Raw genomic sequence first — 24,001 nt, 5'->3', positions numbered from 1 at the left:
AAATCTAAGGGCTCATTCTACCAGGGGTATCGCAACATCCTCAGCCCTTCAAAGAGGGGTGCCAATTCGAGATATATGTGCGGCTGCCACATGGTCGTCCGCACATACATTTACCAAATTCTATAGCCTGGATTCCTCCTCTAGTCAAGAAACTAGATTCGGCAAGGCTGTGTTACACTCTGTCCATTCTGGAAGGGTAACATAACTTTTATTACTCCCGCCTCCAGTCACAATACCACTGCTATGGGAGTCTATCTAAGATAAGGAATACGTCGGAGGACACAATCCCTTCGAAGAACTAGTTACTCTTACCTTGTAACGTTCTTTCGATGGGATGTTCCTCCGACGTATTCCTTATCGACCCTCCCATCCATCCCCGCAGTATGACTTCCTGTGGGTTTGCAGCCTATGCTCCTTCAAGGTGATTAGTCTAATCCAAAAACATTACTGGGGACTACAAAACGGAACTGAGCAACGGACGCTGCGCGCGGCCTTTATAGGCAGGATGACGTCGACGTCGGCACGGAGGCCGTCGAGGGTCATCGACTCGGCGATCATCGACGCGCAGCGCCCTCTGGCGAAAAAATTTTCCGAGGCCAGCAAAGCTGAAGGATTTCTATCTAAGATAAGGAATACGTCGGAGGAACATCCCATCGAAAGAACGTTACAAGGTAAGAGTAACTAGTTCATCTTTATGGTTTATTCACAGTTTACAGGATCTGTTTAAACAGAGGTAGTTCGTTAATACCAATACTTGAATTATTTTCTACTTTCTTCAGATAGTGATGCTTCAGCTTTTTTCCCGTCACCCTGGCCTCGCGGACCAGGTCGTGCGGGGTGCAATATTACATTGTGAACGATAAAATGTTACAGTGTTAGCATCTCGGGTTAGCTCATACCCGACTTTCTCATGGGAACGCGCTCGCAGCGGATCTACCAGGGCTACTGCGGCGGCAGAGATGCATGAAAGGCCCTCCAAAGGTGGGGGCCTCGTTACAGTGTGCTGAACTCACGCCATGTTTGCTAGACAAGATGGCTTCTAGGCCTAACTGAATTTTGGTATATGCAGGGAACGGATACGTGTGGGCAATGTCGTCGGCGGGTGAACCCTCCTCCACCTGGGCCCGGGTGGCATGAGGGGACGGCCACCGAGTCATGGTCCTCACCTGGGGAGAAGGCTGCAGGTGAGGAGGGCCTCGCGGCCAGTCCTCCCCTACAATAGCCATGCTCCTGTCGCACTAACTAAGGCAGTCAAGGAAAGGCCTAAGGCTACATTGCACGTGCCCTCGAGCCCAGGACGTAAGCTGGACACCCTTCGAGGTCTCAACTGAGTGAGAAATCTTCAAAGACTCCTTTGAGTCGAGGGTCAAACCCTTCGAGGGCTCAGTCGAAGATAAGATCAATGGAAAAGTCATCAAAGACGTAGACGCCTTTAGCATCGACACTGTCAACGCCATCGACACCGTTGGTGTTGTGGTCATCAACGCCTTTGTCGAAGTAATTGAAGTCGTTGGAATCGGAATCCAAACTAAACATCAAATATTTGGAGCTGAGGGCGATCAGGCTAGCACTGAAGGCCTTTCTACCCTCTGTACAGGGAAGGAATGTCCTGATAATGACGGACAACGCAGTGGCCATGTACTACCTCAACAAGAGAGGAGGCATAGTGTCACTACAACTGTGCAGAGAGGCAATGCAGCTCTGGTTCTATGCAATTCAAGAAGGAGTCTCCCTGTGGGCAGTTCACCTAGCCGGAGAGGAGAACACGGCGGTGGAAACTCTGAATGAATGGGAACTAGTTTAGGAAGTCCATCAGCAGATTTTCACCCTTTGAGGAACCCCTCAAGTGAATCTGTTTGTGACCAGTGTCAACTGAACATGCAAACTGTTCTGCTCCAGGGAATTTCCCCCAAGAGGAGCTCTAGGAGATGCGCTCGTAGTGGACTGGGAGTTTCCACTGCTGTGCGTGTTTCCTCCAGTCCCCGTCATTCCTCACTTGATCAGGAGGTTGAGAAATTTCAGGAAATGTATTCTCCTAATTGCTCTGGATTGGACCAGGAGGATGTGGTACCCGGACCTTCTGGACATGTCCATCTGCCCTCCAATACGTCTACCACAAAGAGAGGACCTTCTCTCGCGAGAGGAGGGTCGAGTCCTCCATCCACAGGTGAAGACACTCAGCCTTCATGCATGGTTTCTGAGAGGTTGGGATATAAGGTTTTGGACCTTCCAGATGACGCACCGGAGATTTTGATTTCGGCCAGAAGGCCAGCAATGAAATCCTTATACCGCTGCCATTGGAACAAATTCTGCAGCTGGTGTAGGGAAAAAGGATGTGGACCTTTTTCAATGTAAAACACCTATGGTGTTGTCTTTTTTGTTACATTTGGCTAATCTGGGGCTCCAGATTGGGACCATTAAAGGATACTTGGTGTCGCTTTCAATCTCCAAGCGCACCTCGGAAGAGGTATCATATTTCAAAATACCATTGTTTATACAATTTCCTAAAGCACTCACTCACTAGTGTGTTCCCTCCTACACCTTTTCAAGTCCCACTTTGGGATTTTAATCTGGTTTTAAAATGTCTGATGTGAGCTCCCTTTGAGCCACTACACTCATGTACATTAAGACTGCTAACATTTAAAACCATTCTGTTAGTTGCATTAACATCAGCCCGTAGGGTGAGTCAGTTGCAGGCCCTATCTAGTAAGCCTCCATTTACCTTTTTTTTTTTTACAAAGATAAGGTTGTCCTTAGGGTTAAACCTTCTTTTTTGCGAAAAATTGCTTTGGATTTCCATTTAGCCTAGAAAATTGTGCTTCCAACTTTCTATCCTCCCCTCATTCTGGCAAGGAAGAGGAAAGGCTATATAGACTTGATCCCAGGAGGGCTTTGAGCTTTTACATTTCTCAGATGACAAAGATACATCTACATGACCATCTTTTCATTTGGTACACTGGACTTAAACTGGCTATCTCACAGTGCTACAGATTGTCCAGGAAAGATCTCCTAGAAAGCCTAAGAGCCCATTCCACAAGGGGCTTGGCAACATCTTTAGCTCTTCATAGAGGGGTGCCGACCGGGGGGGGGCGCTGTTGCGCGGCTAACTAAGATGGCCCCCACCTGAGGCTCTGGCCGAGGCTCCAATATCCTTACAAAAATCCTCCTCTGTTTGGACCTGTTTTCCCAGAGAAGTTCCCAGACCCTATCCTGATGTGTTGGGGCACCGCCCGATCTAAATACTAGCCCTGAAACGGGACCAGGTGAAGCAGGACGAGGCATCTTGCCGCTTTGGGCTCGCCGCTCGCACCAACACCGTAGCGGGGGGAGGGGAAGCCTCTCCGTGGCTGACAGCAATACACGCATTGACTCCATCCCTCTCGCAATGAGTTGAGGCGACATCCATAAGAACCACTCCCCCTGCCAACATAGTGGGTACCTGAAAGCTCGGCATTAGGTGAGACTTACCTCGCCAGGACACCACAGATGACGGAGCCCCGCCTGGACCAGACTGAAGCGCAGTGCGGGTCACCGGACCCGGCTCCAAGTCGGACTAACAGAGGCAGAGAACACCAGTCCCTTCACATCCTGGGTTGAGATAACCTGCAAGGCGGCATACAACCTCACAGAGCCCAATGTCCTGGTCAAGCCGGTATCCGTCGCCTGTGGGGTCGGTGCTGAGCTGCCTCCGATCCTGCACCTGGAAATCGCACTGACCCTGGGCCTCGGCGGAAAGTGAGGCCACCTCGCTGAGCCCTGGACATCATGGCTGTCACCTCTTCACCCGGCCGCGATTAGCCACTCCCTGGAACCATCTTAGCCGGCTGGGCCCTGGCGCTGGCTCTACTGCCTGAACCAGTTGCAGCTGAATGGGACCTCACACCCTTCCATCACATTACCTACGCCCCTCATTAACAGTGCAGCAATCGTAGCCCAGAGCTGCTTGGGTCCGGGCTACTCGGCCCTACAGGGTGCACAGCGAGTGACAGCTACCCCTACCTGGGCCTTCCCCCGAACTGACACCTGCGGTTCACATCGGCTAGGCATCCTGTCGTGGAGACCCATGCCGCAGTACCATCGGATGCCACCGTGTACCAGACTCTGTGACACCGGCACGGTAGGGGTACCTGGGTGGTTACTGTGATTGACCCGTTTGAGGTGCCCCGGCCCGCCTCTCCTCACCCGGGCCTTGAAGACTTGTCTAAGTATACCCTCTCCCCACTCGGGCCGCCACATGGCCCCTGTATAACAGAGTATTGCCTAACCAGAAGCAAATCAGTGCCTGGAAGGAGCCCCTGACACCCGCGGCACTGATGTGCACAACACTTTAGGACTGCTACTACACCGACCCCATTGACTGAGTCCGACTCGAGGGGTACAAGCATTGGGGTATATAACATCCAGTGGGACGGCCGCTCCTGGATGAGGCCAACACCTATAACTACCTGCCCCACACCCTCACAACACTGGGGGGCGCGACGCTGGGCTCAGTGGGGTGGAACATCCTCTGCGCTCCGAACTGACATATGTGTCTGGTCTCCTGCTCCCAGCTGGGAAGATAACCTCCTCGGGACGCTCCGCCAAAAACTGTGCTTAACCCGACCCCATCTGAACCCTAAGCCCCATCATGGCCCTCACTGGCGGACCACGCTGACCCTGCTAAACCTGGGTCCAGGAGGAGGCCTGAGCGCAGTAGCCCACACTGAATAAGCCAGGAGATAGCAGCCACACAGAGTGGCAATACCCTGGGCGGGCCTGACCTACAGTGATATCCGTGACTTCCCTCTGCAGCCCAATCCACCAGACTGTGCAGTGGGCTGTAGCACTGCCACAAGCCTTTGCTGGCTCCCTCCCCTCAGTGGTGATCACCCTCTTCGTTCAACATATAACTCCCCGGCTGTCCACCGAGAAGTGTGCCTCCTCCTCCTCACGCGCTGGCCAACGATAGAGGTGAATAAGGGCACCTCAATAATCTGCTAGGGCCCTCGCAAATGCCACAACCAATGCTATCGAACTGTATGTGCGCAGCGGACACCAGCTGACAGGCGGCTACTTGACTCACTAGCAAGCACCTGGCACAACCGGAGGTCACAGACATTGGGATTTGAGCAATGATGTGCTAACCCGCGAATCCACGAGGGCAGCCCACCCAGTTCTCACGCCTGGGGAGGTGGCCCTGGTACTACCCCACACCAAAGCACACCATTTTGCCACATTCCCGCTCAGTGGAATAGGACGCCCCGCCAGACCTGACAGGTGGCATCACCGAGATGTACCACTCAGCAGACAGCCACACCATGGTGAACACCAAGAAGCAGGCTAGGATGGATCAATTTGCCCGATCCGACCAGCCTCAATTACCGCCATCTCCTTCTTCAAGCCAACACTGCTAGCCCTGGAAAGAAGTACCGATAACCTTGATGCTAAAATAGATGCTCTGACATGTAAAGTTGATAGCTCAGCTATACAGATTGACAAATTATGTGGCTGCATGACCAAGGCTGAACAGAGTACAGGGGACGGTGAGGACAAGGTATCCACACTGCAACGCGAGGTGGCGGACCTTCAGCAAGCTGTAAAAAAAGTAATGGCCAAAAACGATGACCTGGAAGGATATTCCAGGCAGAACAATATACGCATACTCGGTGTTATGGAGTCTACAACATGGAAAGGTTTACAGAAACACTAATAACCGAAATCCTGGACCGCTGCCCAGTAACGTCCATGCTCATGGTGGAGAGGGCGCATCACTCACGAGCGGCGAAGCCCCCCCCAGGATCTCCCGAACGCCCAATCATAGCCAAGATCTTCAGCTATCGAGACTGGGACATTATCCTCCGCTCCGCCAGAGAAAAAACTTTGAGTGCAGCATAACGGGTTCACTGTCTTTTTCACACCTACATTCACGGTTCCTTACAATACAGGCTGCACAAACAGATTGTTGACAAAGAGGGTAGGTACATAATTCTCGTTGGGGACTACATGGTATTAAACTCCTACTCATAAACGTATACGCACCCAACACGGATTTCCCAGAGTTCTTTTACCAATGTGCTAAACACATAGACAAATTCCCTGGGTATGGACTCATATGGGCCCAAGATTTTAACATGGCGCTTACACTAGAGGTGGGCATATCCAATACCCTCCAAACAAATCTGCCTGTGGCAGCAAAGGCCTGGTCCACCATCTACCGGTACCATGATTTACACGACGCATGGCGGTCCCAGCACCCAGAGGCTTGGGAATACATTTTCTTCTCGGGGGTACATGGTAGCTCATCAAGGATAGATTATATAATGGTCTTCCCCCTGTTCTCCGGAGTACGACAGAGACATCTATCCTCTCCTGGACACTATCTGACCACTCCCCTGTCTTAATCCGCTTTGCAACTGTGGCAAACCCCCTGGGCCACCTTCGATGGAGATTTAGAGCCTCCGCCAAAGAAGACGTAGCATTCCGGTCCGAGATAGGACAGGACATACAAACATATTTTTCATCCAACGCTGAGTCGGTCCGTGACCAAGGTATAATATGGGAGTCATTCAAGGCCTACCTAAGAGGATGTTGTATTTCTAAAAAGGGGGGTATTTAAATCCATCTGTAGATCCATGCGGACACCAGAGGATAAGATCAGGGAAGGGGAAATCAGACAAGGATCTATGGATACCCCCGTGCTGCGCTGCGAACTACAAGCCCTTAGGGCAGAACTTCTTCAATTGGTCATCTGCGAGGAGAGGTACTTGAGAGATACTATCCTTGCGACGAGATATGGAGAAGGGGATCATCCGAGTAAAACTCTGGCTTGGGCTATTAGAAAGGAGCTACAATCCACTAGCATAGCTGAGGTGGTAAACTCCAATTGGTCCCCAGTCAAAGACTTACAGGGGATCAATGACAAGTTCAGAGGGTACTATAATAGGCTGTACACATCATGCTCTAACTCCAGACACGATGAACTTGCACAAAACTTGGATGAGGTAGCGCTAGGCTGGATAAACCAAGACCAGTGCAGCTCCCTTTATAACCCCATTACCGAAGAAGAAATTTGCAAGGCCATAAAATCGCTCCCTAATGGAAAGGCCCAGACAGGATAACAGCTGAATTTTACAAAGCATATGAGGAAACGGTCCTGGCTATGTAAGAAAGTGCATTTTCCAATGGTTCACTCCCTGAATCCACTAGATCCGCCTTTGTGACTGTGCTTCTCACGCCTGGTAAAGATCCCCAGCAACTATCATCATACTGACCATTATCCCTTATTAACACTGACAATAAGATCCTAGCCACTCACTGACCACATCCTCCCACACATGCCAGCACTGGTCTTGCCAGACCAAGCCGGTTTTATCCCCAGCCGCTCTACCCAACATAATCTAAGATGCCTATTCACTGTTATACACAATGTAAACCCGGAAGTGTCGATAGCGATAGCTCCTCTCGACGGAGAGAAGGCCTTCGACTCTGTCGAGTGGCCCTTTCTCTTCGAGGTACTCCAGCAATCTGGGTTAGAATTGACATCTATTCGATGGGTCAAAATACTATATGCGGCCCCCAGAGCAGCTATGTACACTAACGGCACGACATCGGAAAATATTTATGTCACCCGAGGTACCCGTCGGGGCTGCTCCTTCTCTCCAGTCCTGTTCGCCCTTGCTATGCAGCCCCTAGCATGCCATATCCGGGAATTGCACACACACACAGGCATTCGCATACACCCACACCTCGCCATTGTGTCCCTATTCGCGGACGATATCCTTCTATGTCAAGCATCCTCTACAGAACCTTAACCCCATACCACAGGAGGTGGTCAGATTTGGAGAACTGTCCGGGCTCAGAATTAACTGTCAGAGGTCCTCCCCCTAACTCCTAGTGTGCAGCAGACGGATGTGGGTGAAGGGTTCCGCTTGTGCCCCCAAGGGATATGATACTTAGGTATTATACATCTGAGGCCCTGGAACAGAGGGTGGAGTCTTGGGTGCTGCTCCCCATATCCCAGGCGGCCCGCATAGTGCTAGCAAAGATGTTAATTCTCCCAAAACTCCTGTATATCTTTAATAATGTGCCCGTATAGCCACCTGCACACTATTGGTCCCGGGTTCGGAGATTGATGACAAAACTGGTCTGGGCTGGAAAACAACCCAGGATAGCCTACGACACCCTAGCACGCCATTATAAACAAGGCGGCCTGGAATATCCGGACGTGTATCTATATTACTTGGCAGCCCAGACAAAATATATTGCTGGATGGAGTGCCTCGAGTCCCAATTCACCGCGCTCCCAACTAGCGGCAGCAATTACCACCCCTGACGCCCTGATTGGTCTGTTATGGGGTAATCGCTAGAGCGTCCCCAGAGAGGAGGTCCAATCACTGGCAATAACTTGTAAAGCCTGGGATGGGGTGTGTCATCTGCTTGACTCCACCACCCACTATCTACCTGGATTACCAATCTACAATATAGTTGGGATCCCACTGACACACCAAAAATCCTTTAGAGATAATTTCCAATCGTTAGGTGTACGATCCCTTGGTGACATAGTAAACGACGATCAGTTTGTGGCCTGGGAGGAGCTCAGGGCGAATGGCGAATATAACGCTTTGACTCTGCTGCACTATTATAGACTGAGGGGTATACTCAAAAATAAGTGGATGGATTTCCCACAAGCCCCCACCCCTCACCCAGCCCAGTACTACATTACACAACTTCTGTTCCCTCGGAAACTGGTGTCCACGATCTATAAACTAATTAGAAATGGGAAGGTAGTGCGGAACCAAAGGTATAAAATCGCATGGGAAACAGCTCATTCTTCCCCGGAAGATCCTCAGACTGTAAGAGATGTGGTGCACAAACAGCAGACTTTTATCATGTTGCTTGGTGCTGTCCCCGCATTAGATCGTTCTGGACTGACATAGAAGATGCAATGACGGATATGCTACCCTCACCAAGGGATTACTCCCCGGAACTCTGGCTATTTGCTCTGATTGGAGGAGGCACTCATACAGAAAAGAAACTCTTGGGCATGGCCTCAGTGATGTCGAGTTACCTAGTGGCCAGAGCATGGGGGAGACCCAACCCCCCCCCCCCCACATTCTCAAGGTGGCTAGAAGGCATGAACCTGTCGGAGCAGAGAGAAACGAGATATGCCTCTACCCTCCCTGCCTCTAGCCACCCATTTGATTACTGGGTCCCATTCAGACAATACCAGACAGACATCGGCCGGGCTACTCAGACCCCCGCATCTACCCCAGAAAATGAATAGAGGCATGGTCCTGCCGTCTTTGCAATTCCACCGTAATGTCGCTCTCCGAACTAAGTGGTGAATTGTAACATACTTCAAAATGCTTACTTGTGTGTTAATGGCACCTTCAAATGGAACAGGCACATGCCTGGCTGCAATACTGTGAGTCTGAAGAAAGGGTGGGAGGGGAGGGCATTTACACTGTAGTATTAAGGGGAATGGTGTGTGTAATTGACAACTGAAACTCAATAAAGAAAGTTACAAAACAAAAAGAGGGGTGCCGATAAAAGTCATTTGTGCGGCAGCCACTTGGTCTACCACCCACACTTTTACAAAGAATTACTGTCTGGATTCATCCTTTAGCTAGAAAGGAGGATTTGGGAAAGCAGTCCTATACTTGATCCATGACAAATCCTGAAACTGAAAATTCTTACTTCTTCCTCCAAAACCTAACACTGCTTTGGGAGTCTTAACATAAGATGAGAAATACGTGGGAGGACACTCCATTAGAAGAGCAAGTTACTTATCCCTTGTAACATTCTTTCGACTGGATGTTCCTCCCACATATTCCTCATCGCCCCAGCCTACCCTGCTGTAGAATTTCCAGGCATTACACTTTACGCTCTTTCAGAGTCTAGTACTGTCTAGGATTTACTGAGGCTGGTAATTCTGCATGAGGAAGGTGTAAAAACGAAACTGAAGCCAACAGGCACTGCGCATGCCATAGATACCGATGATGATGTCGATTTAGGGATGGAATTCATCAAGCGACATCGAGTAAACTGCATTGATGCACAACGCCCTCTGTTGAAAATGTTTTCGGAAGTAGATGAAGATATTATATCATAAGATGAGGAATATGTGGGAGGAACATCCAGTGGAAAGAATGTTACCTGGGGTAAGTAACTTGTTTTCTCAATGTGATCTTAAAAATGGGGACAACCTTCTCTCATACAACAGTCTTCTGTGATAGTCGAGAGCTGAAAGCCTGCTGAGGTTGGAGAGACGCATGTTGAGTTCACAAAATCATGCAAAAAATCCACAAAATATCAAATGTATGCCAAAAAGAACCTACAAAATCCATCAGGGTCTCCTAATGGCTGTAACAAAACAATAAGAGGTATAGGGCCTGATTCACAGAACCATTTTATAATGGCGCAATGCCATCAGAAAACGATCTTTGAATCAGGCGTATAGTGTCAATTGGAATTGGCCATGATGCAAACATAAGCCACAACTGAGCAAGATAGCCCAATGTGTTTCAGCTGCTCTAGCTAAGGACTTGGTGCTTACTTATATACTTCAATAAAAAGGATAATTCTTTCAAAAAGCCAAAAGCATAAGCTTTTTGAGCCTTTATACTCAAAAATCTATTTAATATTACAACAACTGTAGAAATTCCACGTCACACAATGAAGAGCAATCAGTCCCTCCTTACTCCATAAGTCAGAATAGAGAAGGTTTCCTAGCGTGCTTATTCCTTCAGCTCTCCCTTCAATCTCACTGCATTCAGTGACAAATATCAACAGCTCTGTCTGCCCCTTCCGGATCCTCCCTTTATGTTGATTGTAGGTTTGTTCACACATACGCTCTGAGAATGTTTATGAATACGTTCCAGGCGTGTCAAAACAAAGTCTTCTGGTTCTTTTTTAAAATTGGCTTTGAGAATGTTTATCAAAATGTTATGCTATCTTATGGATATTTGTACAGCGCACGTATGCCGGAAGGCACCATGTCGCTAGAAGCGGAGGAGCAGCAGCATCCAGGGGCTTAAAACAGTAGTGTCTTTAAGGAGCGGTGAAAAACCAAATGGTCGTCTGTAGCACGCAAGGATAAAGGAAGGTCATTCCAGGCCTTCACAGCCAGCACTGAGAAGGCCCGGCTGCCTGTACATGCCAATCTGATACGAGTGACGGATAGTAGAAAGGCACACTGGGAGCGAAGGGAAGGAGCCAGAACATACTGTGGAAATCTTTCCTGGATATATTCTGCTCCTAACTTGTAGAACTCCTGGTGAACAATACACATGGACTTGAAGAGGATCCTCTTTTCAATGGGGAGCCAATGGAGCAGTGTGAGAACCGGGGTCATATGAGCTCAAAAAGGGGGATGCAACACAGATCTGGCAGCAGCGTTTTGGAGCAGCTGAAGCCAATTGGTAAGATACCGGGGCTGTCCAAAATAAAGTGAGTTGCAGTAATCGTTCATGCTGAGCACCAGCGCGGCCACCAACAGGGCCTGATATTTGACAGGGGCAAAAGGGAGCACTTTACGTAAAGTTTTAAGCTTAAAATGTCTGCATTTGCACACAGCTGCTACTTGCTTCGCAGTGGATAGAGAAGATGGCATTATTAACCCCAATTATTTTACTGAGGCGGCAGGCAGGGGGATGGGCCCAGGGAAGAAGGTGAGAACTCTGATTTCCAAAAGGAAAGAGGTCAGGCTGTACCAACAACAAGCACCTCTGTCTTATTGGCATTGAGCTTTAGACAGTTGGCCAACATCCAAGCACCCAAGTCCTCAAGGCATCTCCTCAGCCGACCCGCAGTATCTGAACAGGTAAGGTCCAAACAGACCATAAGAGTAGTATCTAAATCTGTGTGAAAGAACGAGAAGAAGAAGAAGTCTAATGGATATGTTGAACAGAATAGGAGAGAGTGCGGATCACTGGGGGACCCCGCACAAGAGGAGTACAGATTTAGAGAGAAAAGGGGGGAGTGATACTGACTGGGAGCGATCTGCCAAAAAAGCAGAGAGCCAGTCCAAGACCTGGCCAGAAATACCACCGTCCGACAGCCCGGGAGAGCAGGGTGGGGTGATCAACCGTATCAAAAGCAGCAGACAGATCTAACAGTAACACAGCTCCCACCCCACCCTGATCTACCAAATGAGCAAGATCATCCATGACAGAATTAAGAACAGATTCAGTCCTCCTCCCAGGTCGGAAACCAGACTGGAAGGGATCAAAGAACCCGGGTGATTCGAGAAAGGATTAAAGAAGAGGGGATACCAGGGCCTCTAGAACCTTCATAGAAAAGGGTAAAAGAGAAATTGGGCAAGATTAGTCTGTATCACAGAGTCCAAAGATGGCTTTTTCAACAGTGGGAGCACCAGAGCATTTTTGAAAGGGCTGGGAATAATGCCTTCTTGGAATGACGTATTGATTGTGGTGGAAATGTGACAGATCAGGTCTCCCGAAATCTCTAAGTAGAGTTAGAGGAATGGCATTGGCCGGAGAGGCTGATTTAAGACATTGGATTGCTTAAAGAATGTGGGGGCTGCTACATCTCTAATCTCAATTCTTATAGTCTGGATCTTAGAAAAAAGAAGAAAGAGAGTCACATAATTCCTGTGATGGAGCTATCAGAGAACCAACCTTCGTCCGAGTGGAAAGGGACTGGACCAGTTCGAACAGGGCCTTGGGTTTGTTAATAGCACTGTCTACCCTTTTACTGAAATAGACTTTTTTTCAGCAATAATTGCTTTTTGATAGCCTGTCAGAGAATGACGAAAGGTGAGTTTGGCTACGGGCGAATAGTCAAATCTCCATTTCCTCTCAGCCTGTCTACAGCACAGTTTTTTCCCTAAGTTCATCTGAGAACCAGGGCTCAGAGACATGGAGTTTTTCTTAAATAAGTCAAAAAGGAGCCAACTCATCAGCCACAGTAGAAAAGGCAGCTTCCAGTGTGCTAAGAGAGCAGGGGCCAACTAGAGTGAGCTTCAGTTGAAGAGATGCTATTAATTCATGGTTGGTCACTTTACGCCAATTACGTCTACAGGAAGCGTGTTTAGTCACCATTTGAGGGCGATCTGGTTGTGAGACAGAAAAAGGGATTAGGAAATGGTCGGTCCACACAAGAGGGTAGGGAGGAGATACATAGACAGCCAATTTGGGAGCATAAATAAAATCTAAGATATTACCCACTTGGTGTGTGTGTTCTGCAATCAATTGGGGAAGACCAAGATCCTACATTAATGACAAAAAAGTCAGTGCCTGGATAGCATTAGAAGTGGTTGCCGGTAGATTAAAGTCTCCTACAACCCAAAGATTGGGATATTTAATTAAAAGATCAGATACCAATAAAGGAAAATCAGTGCAAAATGCAGCGTCCACAGCAGGGGGCGGTAAACTTCTAAGATAGTGTGTGTCAGAGTAGGGGAGATAGAAATACGAGCCAGCATACACTCCATCTTGAGCGAGTTAGCTGGTACATTACACGTGGCTTTATAAATATCCTTAGGAATGACAGCCACTCCACCACCAGGGTGGGGAGAGACTTGATACACATGAGCCAAATTATAGGTGTGTTTGCTGATTACTTCCTTGTGGTCATTTTCTGTTAACTTGTTAAAAATGATCTTTTTTTCTTCGATGCCTTTTTTAATTCTTTTCTAATTTATCTGTCATGGCCCTTTCGGATCGAAATACACCAGACCTTGTTCTTTACTAGTGGTTCTTTATTGGGTCCCTTGGGGCATTCCTGTTCTTTGGTATTGAAAGTGGCCTTTGAGATTCTATCATTAAACATATCTTTCTTAGCATGTAGAATGGCATTTTTATACGTCCTTGCGGCTTTTTTGTACATTTCTAAATTTAGGGGGTCCTGCCTCTTCCTCCATTCATAGAAATGTTTTGTTTTTATTTATTGTCTTTCTCCCAATACTCTCCTCAGGGTTATAAAACAAATGTTCTTTCAGTGAGACTGATATGGGGGTCTCTCTCTCAGGTGGCGAGGGCATGGCCATCGCCTTTGGATCCACACCCTGGGGGTGGACCAGTGTGGGAGGATCACCTGGGTGAGGGTCCTCGGGGAGTGGGAGTGGGACACCTTTGACCCTTCCTATCAGATAGGATATCTAGGGACTGTGACTCCCCCTTCCCTTCACAAACACTGAAACACACACACAGCCCACTGTGGGCGAAATCAGACTAGTGTCCAAACAATGTACTGGACATGTTCCATTACCATGGTTAGGCAGAATCAGGCAATCCCTGTTAACGACTCGCACATGATATCCATTGCACTTCCCCACAAGGATAAAAGGCGGAGCACGAGAGCACACTTTGAGCAAGGCAGAGCACACACACGAAGGAGCAGTTTCTTCCAGGCCACAGCTGGATCGATGGAGAAAGGCGACAGGTTGAGAAGAGCGAGAAAGGAGGGGATGCCCTTGAACTTTTCGATGAGTGATCCTTATACTCTTGAGGATTTGAAAGCATCATGTGTAAAGCCAGGAATCAACGCAAGAGAATCCTATTCTGTCTGTTCGAGATACCCAGGGCCCTCCTGCATGACTGGCCGAGTCAGGGATGTAAGAAAGGCATGACAGACACAAGTGATCACAGTTCATGGGTGTTTATTAAACTGTAAAGTGGATGAGATAAAGGCCTAATCTAAATCTAAATCTGAGATGGGAGCAAGCTACGACCATAAAATAATAATAATACAGTCCTAGCCGAGTCAAGTCAAATAAAAAGGGCCTATACTAAAAAATAAACTATTGCCAATTCTTCCTGCTATGCTAAAAAAGAGTGTGGGATAATGTTCACAGGAAAAGATAGAAGTGTTCACAAAATGATAAGTCAGGATGTTATGGCCGGGGTTTCCCTTCCCCAAGGTTTTAGCACGGGACAAGGCGGGACGCTCGAGCACAGCACACTCCTGGGCTTCTCCGGCATGAGCTTACAGTTCCTTTTCTCTATATCAGGGCCTCTGTGCCCAAGTCTCATCTCAAGCAAAGTCTCTTGCTTCAGAGGGCTTGATGCTTCGAAGCAACAAACAAAAGTTCCTTCTGTTATCCTTTCCGTTGGGTGATTACCCTTCACCCTTGGATCCCTCTCAGCCGGGCTCCGATCCTTCTCTCAGTCGTCAGCCTCCCTCATTCCGGCTCAGACAATCATTCACTGTGGACATCCCTCAGATGGGTTCATTCTTGTCATCACAATGCTATTCACTTTGCTTCTTCACAATTTACCTCTTGCTTCCCTCAGTCGGGTTTACTATCGCCTTTCAATCACAATCTCCTTATTTGCTTATTCACCAGTCTTAATGTTTTTTAAACAACACCTTTGATTTTAGTGTGGTCCGCCTCATCCCGGCTCAGACCTTCCAGAGCACCTGCCAATCCAAACAGAGACTTCCTAAGGGCGATTTTGTCTCGCTGGGTCACTCTGTTTGCTTACGACAAGTGCAGTTTTCACACATTCACAGTTCACACAGCGTATGCCTCGGCCGGGCGCAAATGCCTGTTTCACAATGTCAAAACTTCGGCAACGGGTTAAGGACTTTCAATAGTACAAGGGATTTGGCTGGACCCTTGTATGACCACCTTAACACTCTTTACCAGCCTTCCCTATTGCCTCTTGGTACTTGTAGTTTTCTTTCTTCCCAATATTCAATACAGTCTCTTTGTTCATAAGATGGGTACCAGCCAGAGATCTTCAGCTGGGCGCCCCAGTTGTGCCGGACCACTCTATCATTGGTACCAATGGGTTCACAAAAGACTTCCTATCTTCTTACTGTTGGCACTGCAACTTTGAGCCTTGCACAGCCCGGTTGACTATCAGCTTCTTCCGACTCACCGACTGTGCTGAACTCATTAGCGGTTCCTTTGCGTGGGGGTCAAGGATGGTACCACGAGGGTAACCTCGTCTCCTCGCCCTGGCTATCCGTGCAGGAGGGTGTCCTCCACCGCTGACATCCGTCACACCATGAGGCAGCTGCGATTCCCGGTCTTATGTTTCTTTCATCAGAGGTTTCACAGGTCTGGGTTGAAAAGGGCAAGGGCAGCTCCCTCCTTGATGTCCTTTCAGGTCTCGCCATCTTTCTACTCCGTTTGAACTGGTGTCCTGGAATGGCTGCTGCCTCATGCGTTCAGCCTTGCTTGGAGTGTGCGCTTATGCTCAGCCTTTTATCCCAATCGGGAAGGGAAAGGGTTCAGTTTATTTATTTGTAGAGTGCACCAAGCCCTTGGACATCTGGGCGCTTGTCTTACAAGTTACATAATTACGCACATTTATATTACATACGTTTATAATTAAATATGTTTATATAAAGGGTAGTCAGCTGTGTGGAGTTGTCGGCAATTGCCTAACTGCCTGACCCTTGTATTGGGACATGTCAGGTAAATGGCTCGGGTATTAGACAGTTGTCGTTCACGCTGTGAGAAACTGTTTGTGTTGGAAAAGAGGGGGGTGGAGTTTTTAAGTATCCTACTGGGCAGGATGGGGAAAAGGTGTCACAAGGAAGCAGATACCGCTACTCAACCATTCGGTGTCCCACTTCTACTACCCGAGGACCCCCATCCAGGTGATCCTCCCGCACTGGTCCACCCCCAGGAACTGGATCCAATGCGATGGCCATGTCCTGGTCACTTGGATGACAGATCCCCTGGTACTAGTAAGTAAGACACCTTCAGGTTTCTCACAAGGAGGAAAAGAAGCAGCCATGGTGTCGTCCTTGGCTCCCAGATCAAACCCGAAAGCAGAACTTCAACACAGCCGGTGAATCGGGAGGAACTGTACGAGGCAGATCTGTGTTTAAATGAAGGTTACGATTGGTGACAATGTATCCTCAGAGAGCGAACGTTGAAGCGTTTGATGAAAGACGCTAGTAAAATATGGAAAGCTGATAAGTATGTTGAACATTTTATGAGGGAAACAAAAGATACACGTTTGCACAGTGGTCCGGCACCGTGTGGGTGCTCAATTGAAGGTCTCTGGCGAAAGGTGTCTACAAAGAAGCAAAGCAGCGAAACTTTGATATTTGAATCACAACATTGCAGATGAAAATCTGATATGAGAAAATTGAAATGGTCATGCAAGGGTCTGAGAAAAAATCTTCAGCACAATCAAAAGTCTTCGATATAAGGGAACTACTCGTTAAAGTGAACCCTACCAATGCCCAAGGGAGGGAGGCCTATTGGTGTTGCAAGTCACAAGAAGGTCAAAGCCCGGTTGAGGGAGACCTATTGTGCCTTTGAGTTGTCAAAAAGGGATCTGAACCTGAACGACGGAGACCCGTTGAGACATTGTGTAAGATGAGAGTCTGAGCTCGGCTGAAGGAGACTTAAAGTGAATGTTATACCTGAAAATGAAGACAGTGAACTTTTGAGGAGCGAGAACTTTAAGTGTTTTGGTAACTCGCGGCATTCGAAGAGGGACAGACTTGTGGAGAACGAGAGACTTTATTGGAGATGGTCCTATTTGATTTTGAACTGCATCCTGGTGCTCAAAGAAGCTAGAATGTGTTCTAAGCTCAAGGGTGATGCCTTGTCCCATGCTGAAACATGGGGAAGGGGAGTTTATCACTCACCTGTCCTGACATTGTTTCTTGAGCACTCTTTCTTTTGCATACATCATTTTCCCCACACCATTTGCATTTAGAAGTAAGGATTGGCAATAGGCTTATTAGCATAGGCACTTTTTATTTCGACAAGACTCCACTAGGACTCTGTTATTTCTACTTTGATTGTTGTAGCTTGCTCCAATCCTTAGATTTAGGGTTAGATAGGGGTTCATCCAAACGATTGAAGTTCAATAAACACCCTTGAACTGAGATCACTTGTGTCTGTCTTCACTCTTGGATACCATGCCTTCCTTACATCTTGTAGGACAGCAAAACAAAGTATCCTTTCGACAGTATTAGTTTGAATACAGTAAAGGAAAGCCTTTACACATTTTTCATGATGGCAAAACAAATGTCTTTTTCTGAATAGAGGTTCAAACATGGTGAAAGGCACGTCTTTTTAAAGTTTCTGCTTGACAAAATGTTCAAAGGAAACAATAAGTTAAGATGAACAAATCTCTTTTCAACATACTGATTCAAAGTGAGTTTCCCGGTACACTGTCCTGCCAGGAATCTCATCAGCTGTAAACTCTTGATATCCTGGTTTACTCTCTTGCCAGGAATATCCCCCTTTTGGCCCACTAATAACCCCTGATGTACTCTCTTGCCAGGTATCCTTGTCCAAAACGTTTTTACTAACAGACATCCTTATCAGGCTTCTCTGCAAATTAACTTTCTCCTTAACTAATACTTGTACCAATTTCTACCAAACCGATATCCAATATCTGAGGGTTTGTTCAAGCTTGTCCTTTAAACAATCTCTTTGACTCTTGGCAATGCTTGTTCCAATTATCTCCGAACTGACCTTGTTAAGCAAGGAGAATTACACCATATTTGCCCCTTTTCTTCATTTGGCAATAGCTCTTGGCGTAGGCAATGCTGGTCCCAGGTTTCCCCTAACTAACATATCATGTCAAGGAAATTGCACCACATTCATCTTTTCCATTTATTTTTTTTAGGTCGGTACTCAAAAGTACTTGTCATGTGTTTATCAGCATATCTGCACGTCCCGGCATCCCCTTGACCGTAAGGCTGACTCACCGGCTCTTTGTGATGTGGTTGAGAGATGCTCATGAGGGGCTGACTCCCCTTCAGTGGCAGAGTTCTGTTGGGTCTCCACATCGGCTCTTACAGGCTTTGCTGCCAAGACCGGCACTGCTTTTCATGACTGCGTCTCAAAACACGCTCCGCTATGCACCCTTGGCTTCTACTTAACCGGAGCTCCTCTCCGGACACCTTGTATGCCGCCAACTGACCTCTGGCGGGCTACTCTTCCCACAGTCCTTTGTGGGATTTCTTCTGCCACCAGCCATGCTTCCCGCTCTGTGCACTCTGCAACCTGCCTTCTCTCTCCATCCACAGTCCTGTTTCTCTTTCTATTCTCTCAGTTGTGGGTGATTTGGGCATTTAAAAGTCTACAACTAGAATGCACATTATTCTCAAGCTCACATTTCCTCCTCATGAACTCTTTCCTCCTCTTCCTCGTCACTTAATGAGGATTTCTGTAACTTTGAGTCCAAGGAGGTTTTAATGGATTTTGCATTACATGATTGAAAAGTTGAAATATCATTACAATTACCATAAACATCAGATGTTTCACAACAATATACCATTAAGGATTCTGTACTTAAGATTTCCTCTTCATCAAAAGGGGGAAAATACAGCGTCTCTCCTGTTGGCGCCATCACCTCTCCTCGGTATTCATCTCCTCCTCCATGATCCTCCCTCCTGAGACCACCCCTAAGGTCAGCATCAGGTAGCGTCTGCCTTTCCCAGGCCATTGAGGGAGAGACTGCGACCAGGGAATTAGTGATGATTGCACAGGATTCATCACAATGGTGAGACAATATAACACCCAGTGTGAGAGACTTTTTGTTTGGTTCATGATAACCTGTTGATTTTACATGTGTGTTAATAAAAACTCTTCAATCTGTACTTTCTGATTCGGATCTTTTGTAAATTTCATGTGGCCTCTATGACAGATGGTGTGAGAAGTGTAATTTACAAACACTGTGAATGTCTACCCTGCCCCTAAAATGTGATTGGTCTGCATCGCCCTCGTGGCTCGATTTCCCACCGAAGGAGCTCTGGGGTCAGCCCGGTGGGATTTGCATAGTGTGGACAGGGTGGATCTTTCCCTGGAGAAATGTGCCCTAATTTCTTCTGGCTTAAAAGTGTCACTCCCAAAATGGACCAACGGACGAGTTGGCCCAAATCCTCCCTAGCCATTAAGGATGGCATAGATGTGGGGACTGGCTTCATTGACAAAGATTACATACAGATTGTCAAATTACTCTTTACCCATGAGACTGAGAACGTTTTGGTAAAAGAGGGAGAGCCCACTCCCCTGCTATTTTGTGAACATTATACTCCTGCCAAGATCAAGGAAAACACTGATATAAATGAGACAGAGGGTGGCATGGTTTGTTTTCTTCTACCTTCCCCAAGGTTACATTGTCCGTCTAGGGGAGGGGCAGAACACCACTTTCAATCACTCTCCACCCTCTGACACCTATGGAGCTTAAGCCCCAGGAGAAGAGTTATTCACTAGATAAAACACCGACCCATCCCAAAGGTCAGCCTTTCAGATAGTGATTTAAGCAGAAAAAGGTTGAATGGTGGGGGGGTCAAAATTTTGTGGAGAAAGGTGGGCTGTTATACAGGGCCATTAATAACGTGAAGGGAGTCTGGCAGGCCAGGTACCAACTATTAGGTCCCCACAGTATAAAATTGCTGTTCTAGATTTAGGCTTTTACCACCTTTCAGAGGGCCTCACAGGGTTACAAAAGCACAAGAGCATGTCATTAGCCAGGTATGCATACTCTACAAACTTGCAGTGACTTTGGTCCATAAAATAATCACCATAGACATTTGTAATCTCTGGCGACAAGTGGTGTGCCCTTTGCCATGATACAATAGCCTGCACCTTTGTGAGGCCCCTCTCACAGATTGATTTCTTTTGGCCCTATTGCCTATATGCCTAACAGAACTTCACTTCTCTGCTCACCACGGTGTGGGGATAGACGCAAACAGTACTCCCCATGTAAAATGATTAACCAAACACAGAATGCTGTTCCCCTCCTGAGTAGGCACTTAAAACCCCACATATGATTCTCCTAATGCCTGTCATCTTGTAGGCCAGGGTTTCTGCTCTTTGATGCCACAGGTGGTTCACAACATGGAAACAAACAAAGACCTCTGTAAAGCTCAGGGTTCTGAATGATGACTCTGACATCTCTTGATATTCCAGTTGTTCCTTTAATGAGTTTCCAGTACATCTTCTAGGTTTCATATGTCAAGTTCATCAGAGCTCCAGGCAAACATGCACCGGCATCCTCCCAGGTAGGCTACATCTCACCAACTCTCTCACTCAACTCTCAACCATACAACAACATTCTCACCAGCAAGATTCCATGTCACTCACTCAGCATTCTACTCATTCTGCAAAGACAACATGGAAACCTAAATCACTACACCCTCATTCAAGTGCCATGTCAAAGTGTTTATAGTGGTGTTTTGTCAATTGCTTACATAAACAGCTGACCTGTCGTGCCATACAACCATTTACCCATGAGTTTGTCCTGCACTGTGCTATTTAGAACTGCCCTTTCAATATTCTAAGGCAAAAAAATGATATAGAAATACATGGTTTTGTAGCATTGTCCTGCATAGAATTGTCACTTAGTGGAAACACTGTTTCACTGGTCACACCGTCCAACTGTTTTAATGGAGTTAAAAAAAATCGTTGCTCCTGTTGTCGTTTTTCGTGGAGTTTACTACATGTCAAAAATGCCTCAAAACTGTGCTACAATTTCTTCTCATGGTAACTGCAACCTGAAAGACAGGCATTATGATGCAGAGAGATGGAACTCCCTTCTTGTTCACAATTGGTGCTTTCTCCGAGAAGAGCTGGGGACACTGCTTGGAAACCTATGGTGCATTCCCTCTTACATGCAAATATGTGTCTAAATAAGTGCAACTTCATACCACTTCAGAATTGTAAAAAATTGTTGTAACATGTTATACAATTCAGCATATGTGTTGACTGCTACAAGAATCACTATCGTTCTCGTCCTGTCTGAGGATTATGTACAAACTAATGTTTCTAAAAATAGAATGCTGCAGATAGCTGCCTTCTTAAATTTCCGTCGTTTGTTTCCTAGATCAACTTTAATGAGCCACTGTCCATGCTGCAGAGACTGACAGAGGACCTGGAGTACCATGAGCTGCTGGACAAAGCTGCCACGTTGCAGAGTTCGCTGGAGCAGATGTGCTTTGTGGCCGCCTTCTCAGTGTCTTCCTATTCCACCACTGTTCATCGCACAGGAAAACCATTTAACCCATTGCTTGGGGAAACCTTTGAGCTAGATCGGATGGAAGAAAGCGGGTACCGATCCCTCTGCGAACAGGTACATTTTGTATTTGTATTTTATTAGATTTGTAGAGTGCTTTTGCCAAAGCGCTTGACAATCGATATATTACAACGGTGCAATTTAAAATGGGAAATGATGAAATGGGGGTGGGGTTTACAACAGAAGCTAAGAGGAAGAGAGAGACAGAAGAAGGTGGTTCTTTAATGATGTAAAAGGAAGAGGAAGCACAAATAGGTAGTGGAAGAGCGTTCCAATGCTTAGGGGCTAGGAGCGAAAGCAAGACGAGGCAGATTGTGGCGTAGGAACGGAAAGAAGAAAAAGAGATTGAGAGCAAAGAGAGCATATTGGAGTATAAAACAATACAATACAGCAAGGATAAGGAGCAAGACCATGCAGGTCTCTATAGACAAAGCAAAGAAAATGGCAAAGAAGAAAGATGTCAAAAGAAAGAAGGGGAGCAGAACAAAGGGAGGGAGTAGCAGGAACGAGGTGGCAACTGAAATCTGAGTTAAAGACAGAGCATAGCGGAGTAAGATGGGACATAGGGAGGCTAAGCAGAAGGACAGAGCAGTAGTTGAGCAGAGAAAACATAAGAAATTAGATCAGGAGTTTAAGGTAGTGTAGCCTGAATACCTTGATGTCAAAAAAATACTATTCAAATTCTGATTTCCAGTGGGTTTTGTGTTCTTTATTTCAGTGATATAGGTGGCCAGCCGACACTTGGAGGCTGAAGTACATTTGTGGTTGATGGTGCTAAACCCTCTCCTCTCCACGCTTTGCTGCTGACTTCTTCACTTGTAAAGTGACTGCTCTGTAATGGTTTATTGAGAAGCCACCCTCAACACAGGGAGTTCCTTCCCTCCCAACTCAAGGTGTGATGCAACAAACGGTTTAACAGATTATTTTATTCAGTCCTACTTCAGACACATATCATGCCCCTTAGATCCTTCCCCCACCCCCTGAGCTAACAATGAGCCAAGAACCAGGCCGGTGTACAGGAAATATATTTGTATGTATTTAAATTAAAAGTAATAGAAATGTGTATTTATTTAAATTAAAAGTAATAGAAATTGCACAACTACACCCAACACCTTATTTGTCGCTCACCAATAACTTCTTGTTACACAAATCAATTATACCATTTAGTTAATGAAAAAAACAGAAATCACAATTCTTTACTTTCTACCAATTTCACTTCAAGATATAATTAAACTGAAGAATAACCAAAACAGTTATACATGCAGTGCTGTGCAATTTTGATTTTCCTGTGGACTTAAAAGGCTAACAGTAGGGTTTCAATATTGGTACAAATACATATGGAAATTATTTCACCCCCACTTTTGGTTGAAAATAAAACAGGGTGATTTAGCGGTCTGGCCTATGTTGGGGGAAGGGGAATGATTTGGGGAATTTTTGATTTCAGATCCCCCTCCTCTGAAAGGCCTGTGTTAGGTGAAGCTGGACAAAAAGATTGGACTGATTTAAGAACAAAGACACCCCTCTTCCTTAAAGAAGTCGGGGTTAACAGGACAAAAAGGATTACCCAATTAAATAATAGGCTATAGTTTTCAGCTCACAGTGGGAAGTGAGCTTTGTTAATTTTGAATTGTAACAAAAATTACCCCAAAGTGTTCCACTGAATAGGGAATTAATTGTAGTAATCATTTAGAAATGTACGATAAGGATCTAGATAGTCCCCCTCCCCACTATGTAAGGGAAATGATTTAAGGCAAGCAGATTCCCCCACATTTTGGTTTCACAGGGGTCGGTTCTACTTACATAGAAAGCCTCTGTTTAAAGTTCAGGAAATCCAGTTGCATGTCAGGACACTCTGGAAAGATAGGGCAGGAGTCTTGTCACTCCACTCTCAAGAATGGCCTCCCGCTCTCCACCATAGGACCCAGTTAGCATTTAGGCCTCACTCAAATGCACTCTTAGCAATCTCCTCTGGTGTTTCCTTGCAGCTGTCAGATGTAAGTTGCAGCAGCACTATTTTGATGGAATATTTCAGCAGCTCTCTCCCTTCCTCCTAGTACAGTC

The 24,001-nt window shown here is 46.7% G+C and overlaps 1 protein-coding gene across 6 annotated transcripts in view; it reads left to right on the top strand.

The window, feature by feature from the left end:
* The window catches only part of OSBP2 (oxysterol binding protein 2), a 2,072,116-nt gene that overhangs the window by 1,517,597 nt on the left and 530,518 nt on the right, over window positions 1–24,001 (top strand). For all 6 annotated transcript variants that reach the window (XM_069619135.1, XM_069619136.1, XM_069619134.1 and 3 more), the window contains one exon: window positions 21,752–21,997. In XM_069619135.1, the coding sequence (XP_069475236.1) occupies window positions 21,752–21,997 (246 nt within the window). The remainder of the gene's footprint in view (window positions 1–21,751; window positions 21,998–24,001) is intronic.

The sequence above is a fragment of the Ambystoma mexicanum genome, chromosome 10 (genome assembly GCF_040938575.1).
Source record: "Ambystoma mexicanum isolate Mex_15411 chromosome 10, UKY_AmexF1_1, whole genome shotgun sequence".
In the NCBI taxonomy this organism is placed as follows: domain Eukaryota; kingdom Metazoa; phylum Chordata; class Amphibia; order Caudata; family Ambystomatidae; genus Ambystoma; species Ambystoma mexicanum.
The sequence above is the reverse complement of the archived record's forward strand: the minus strand, read 5'-3'. Positions and strand labels throughout refer to the sequence as shown.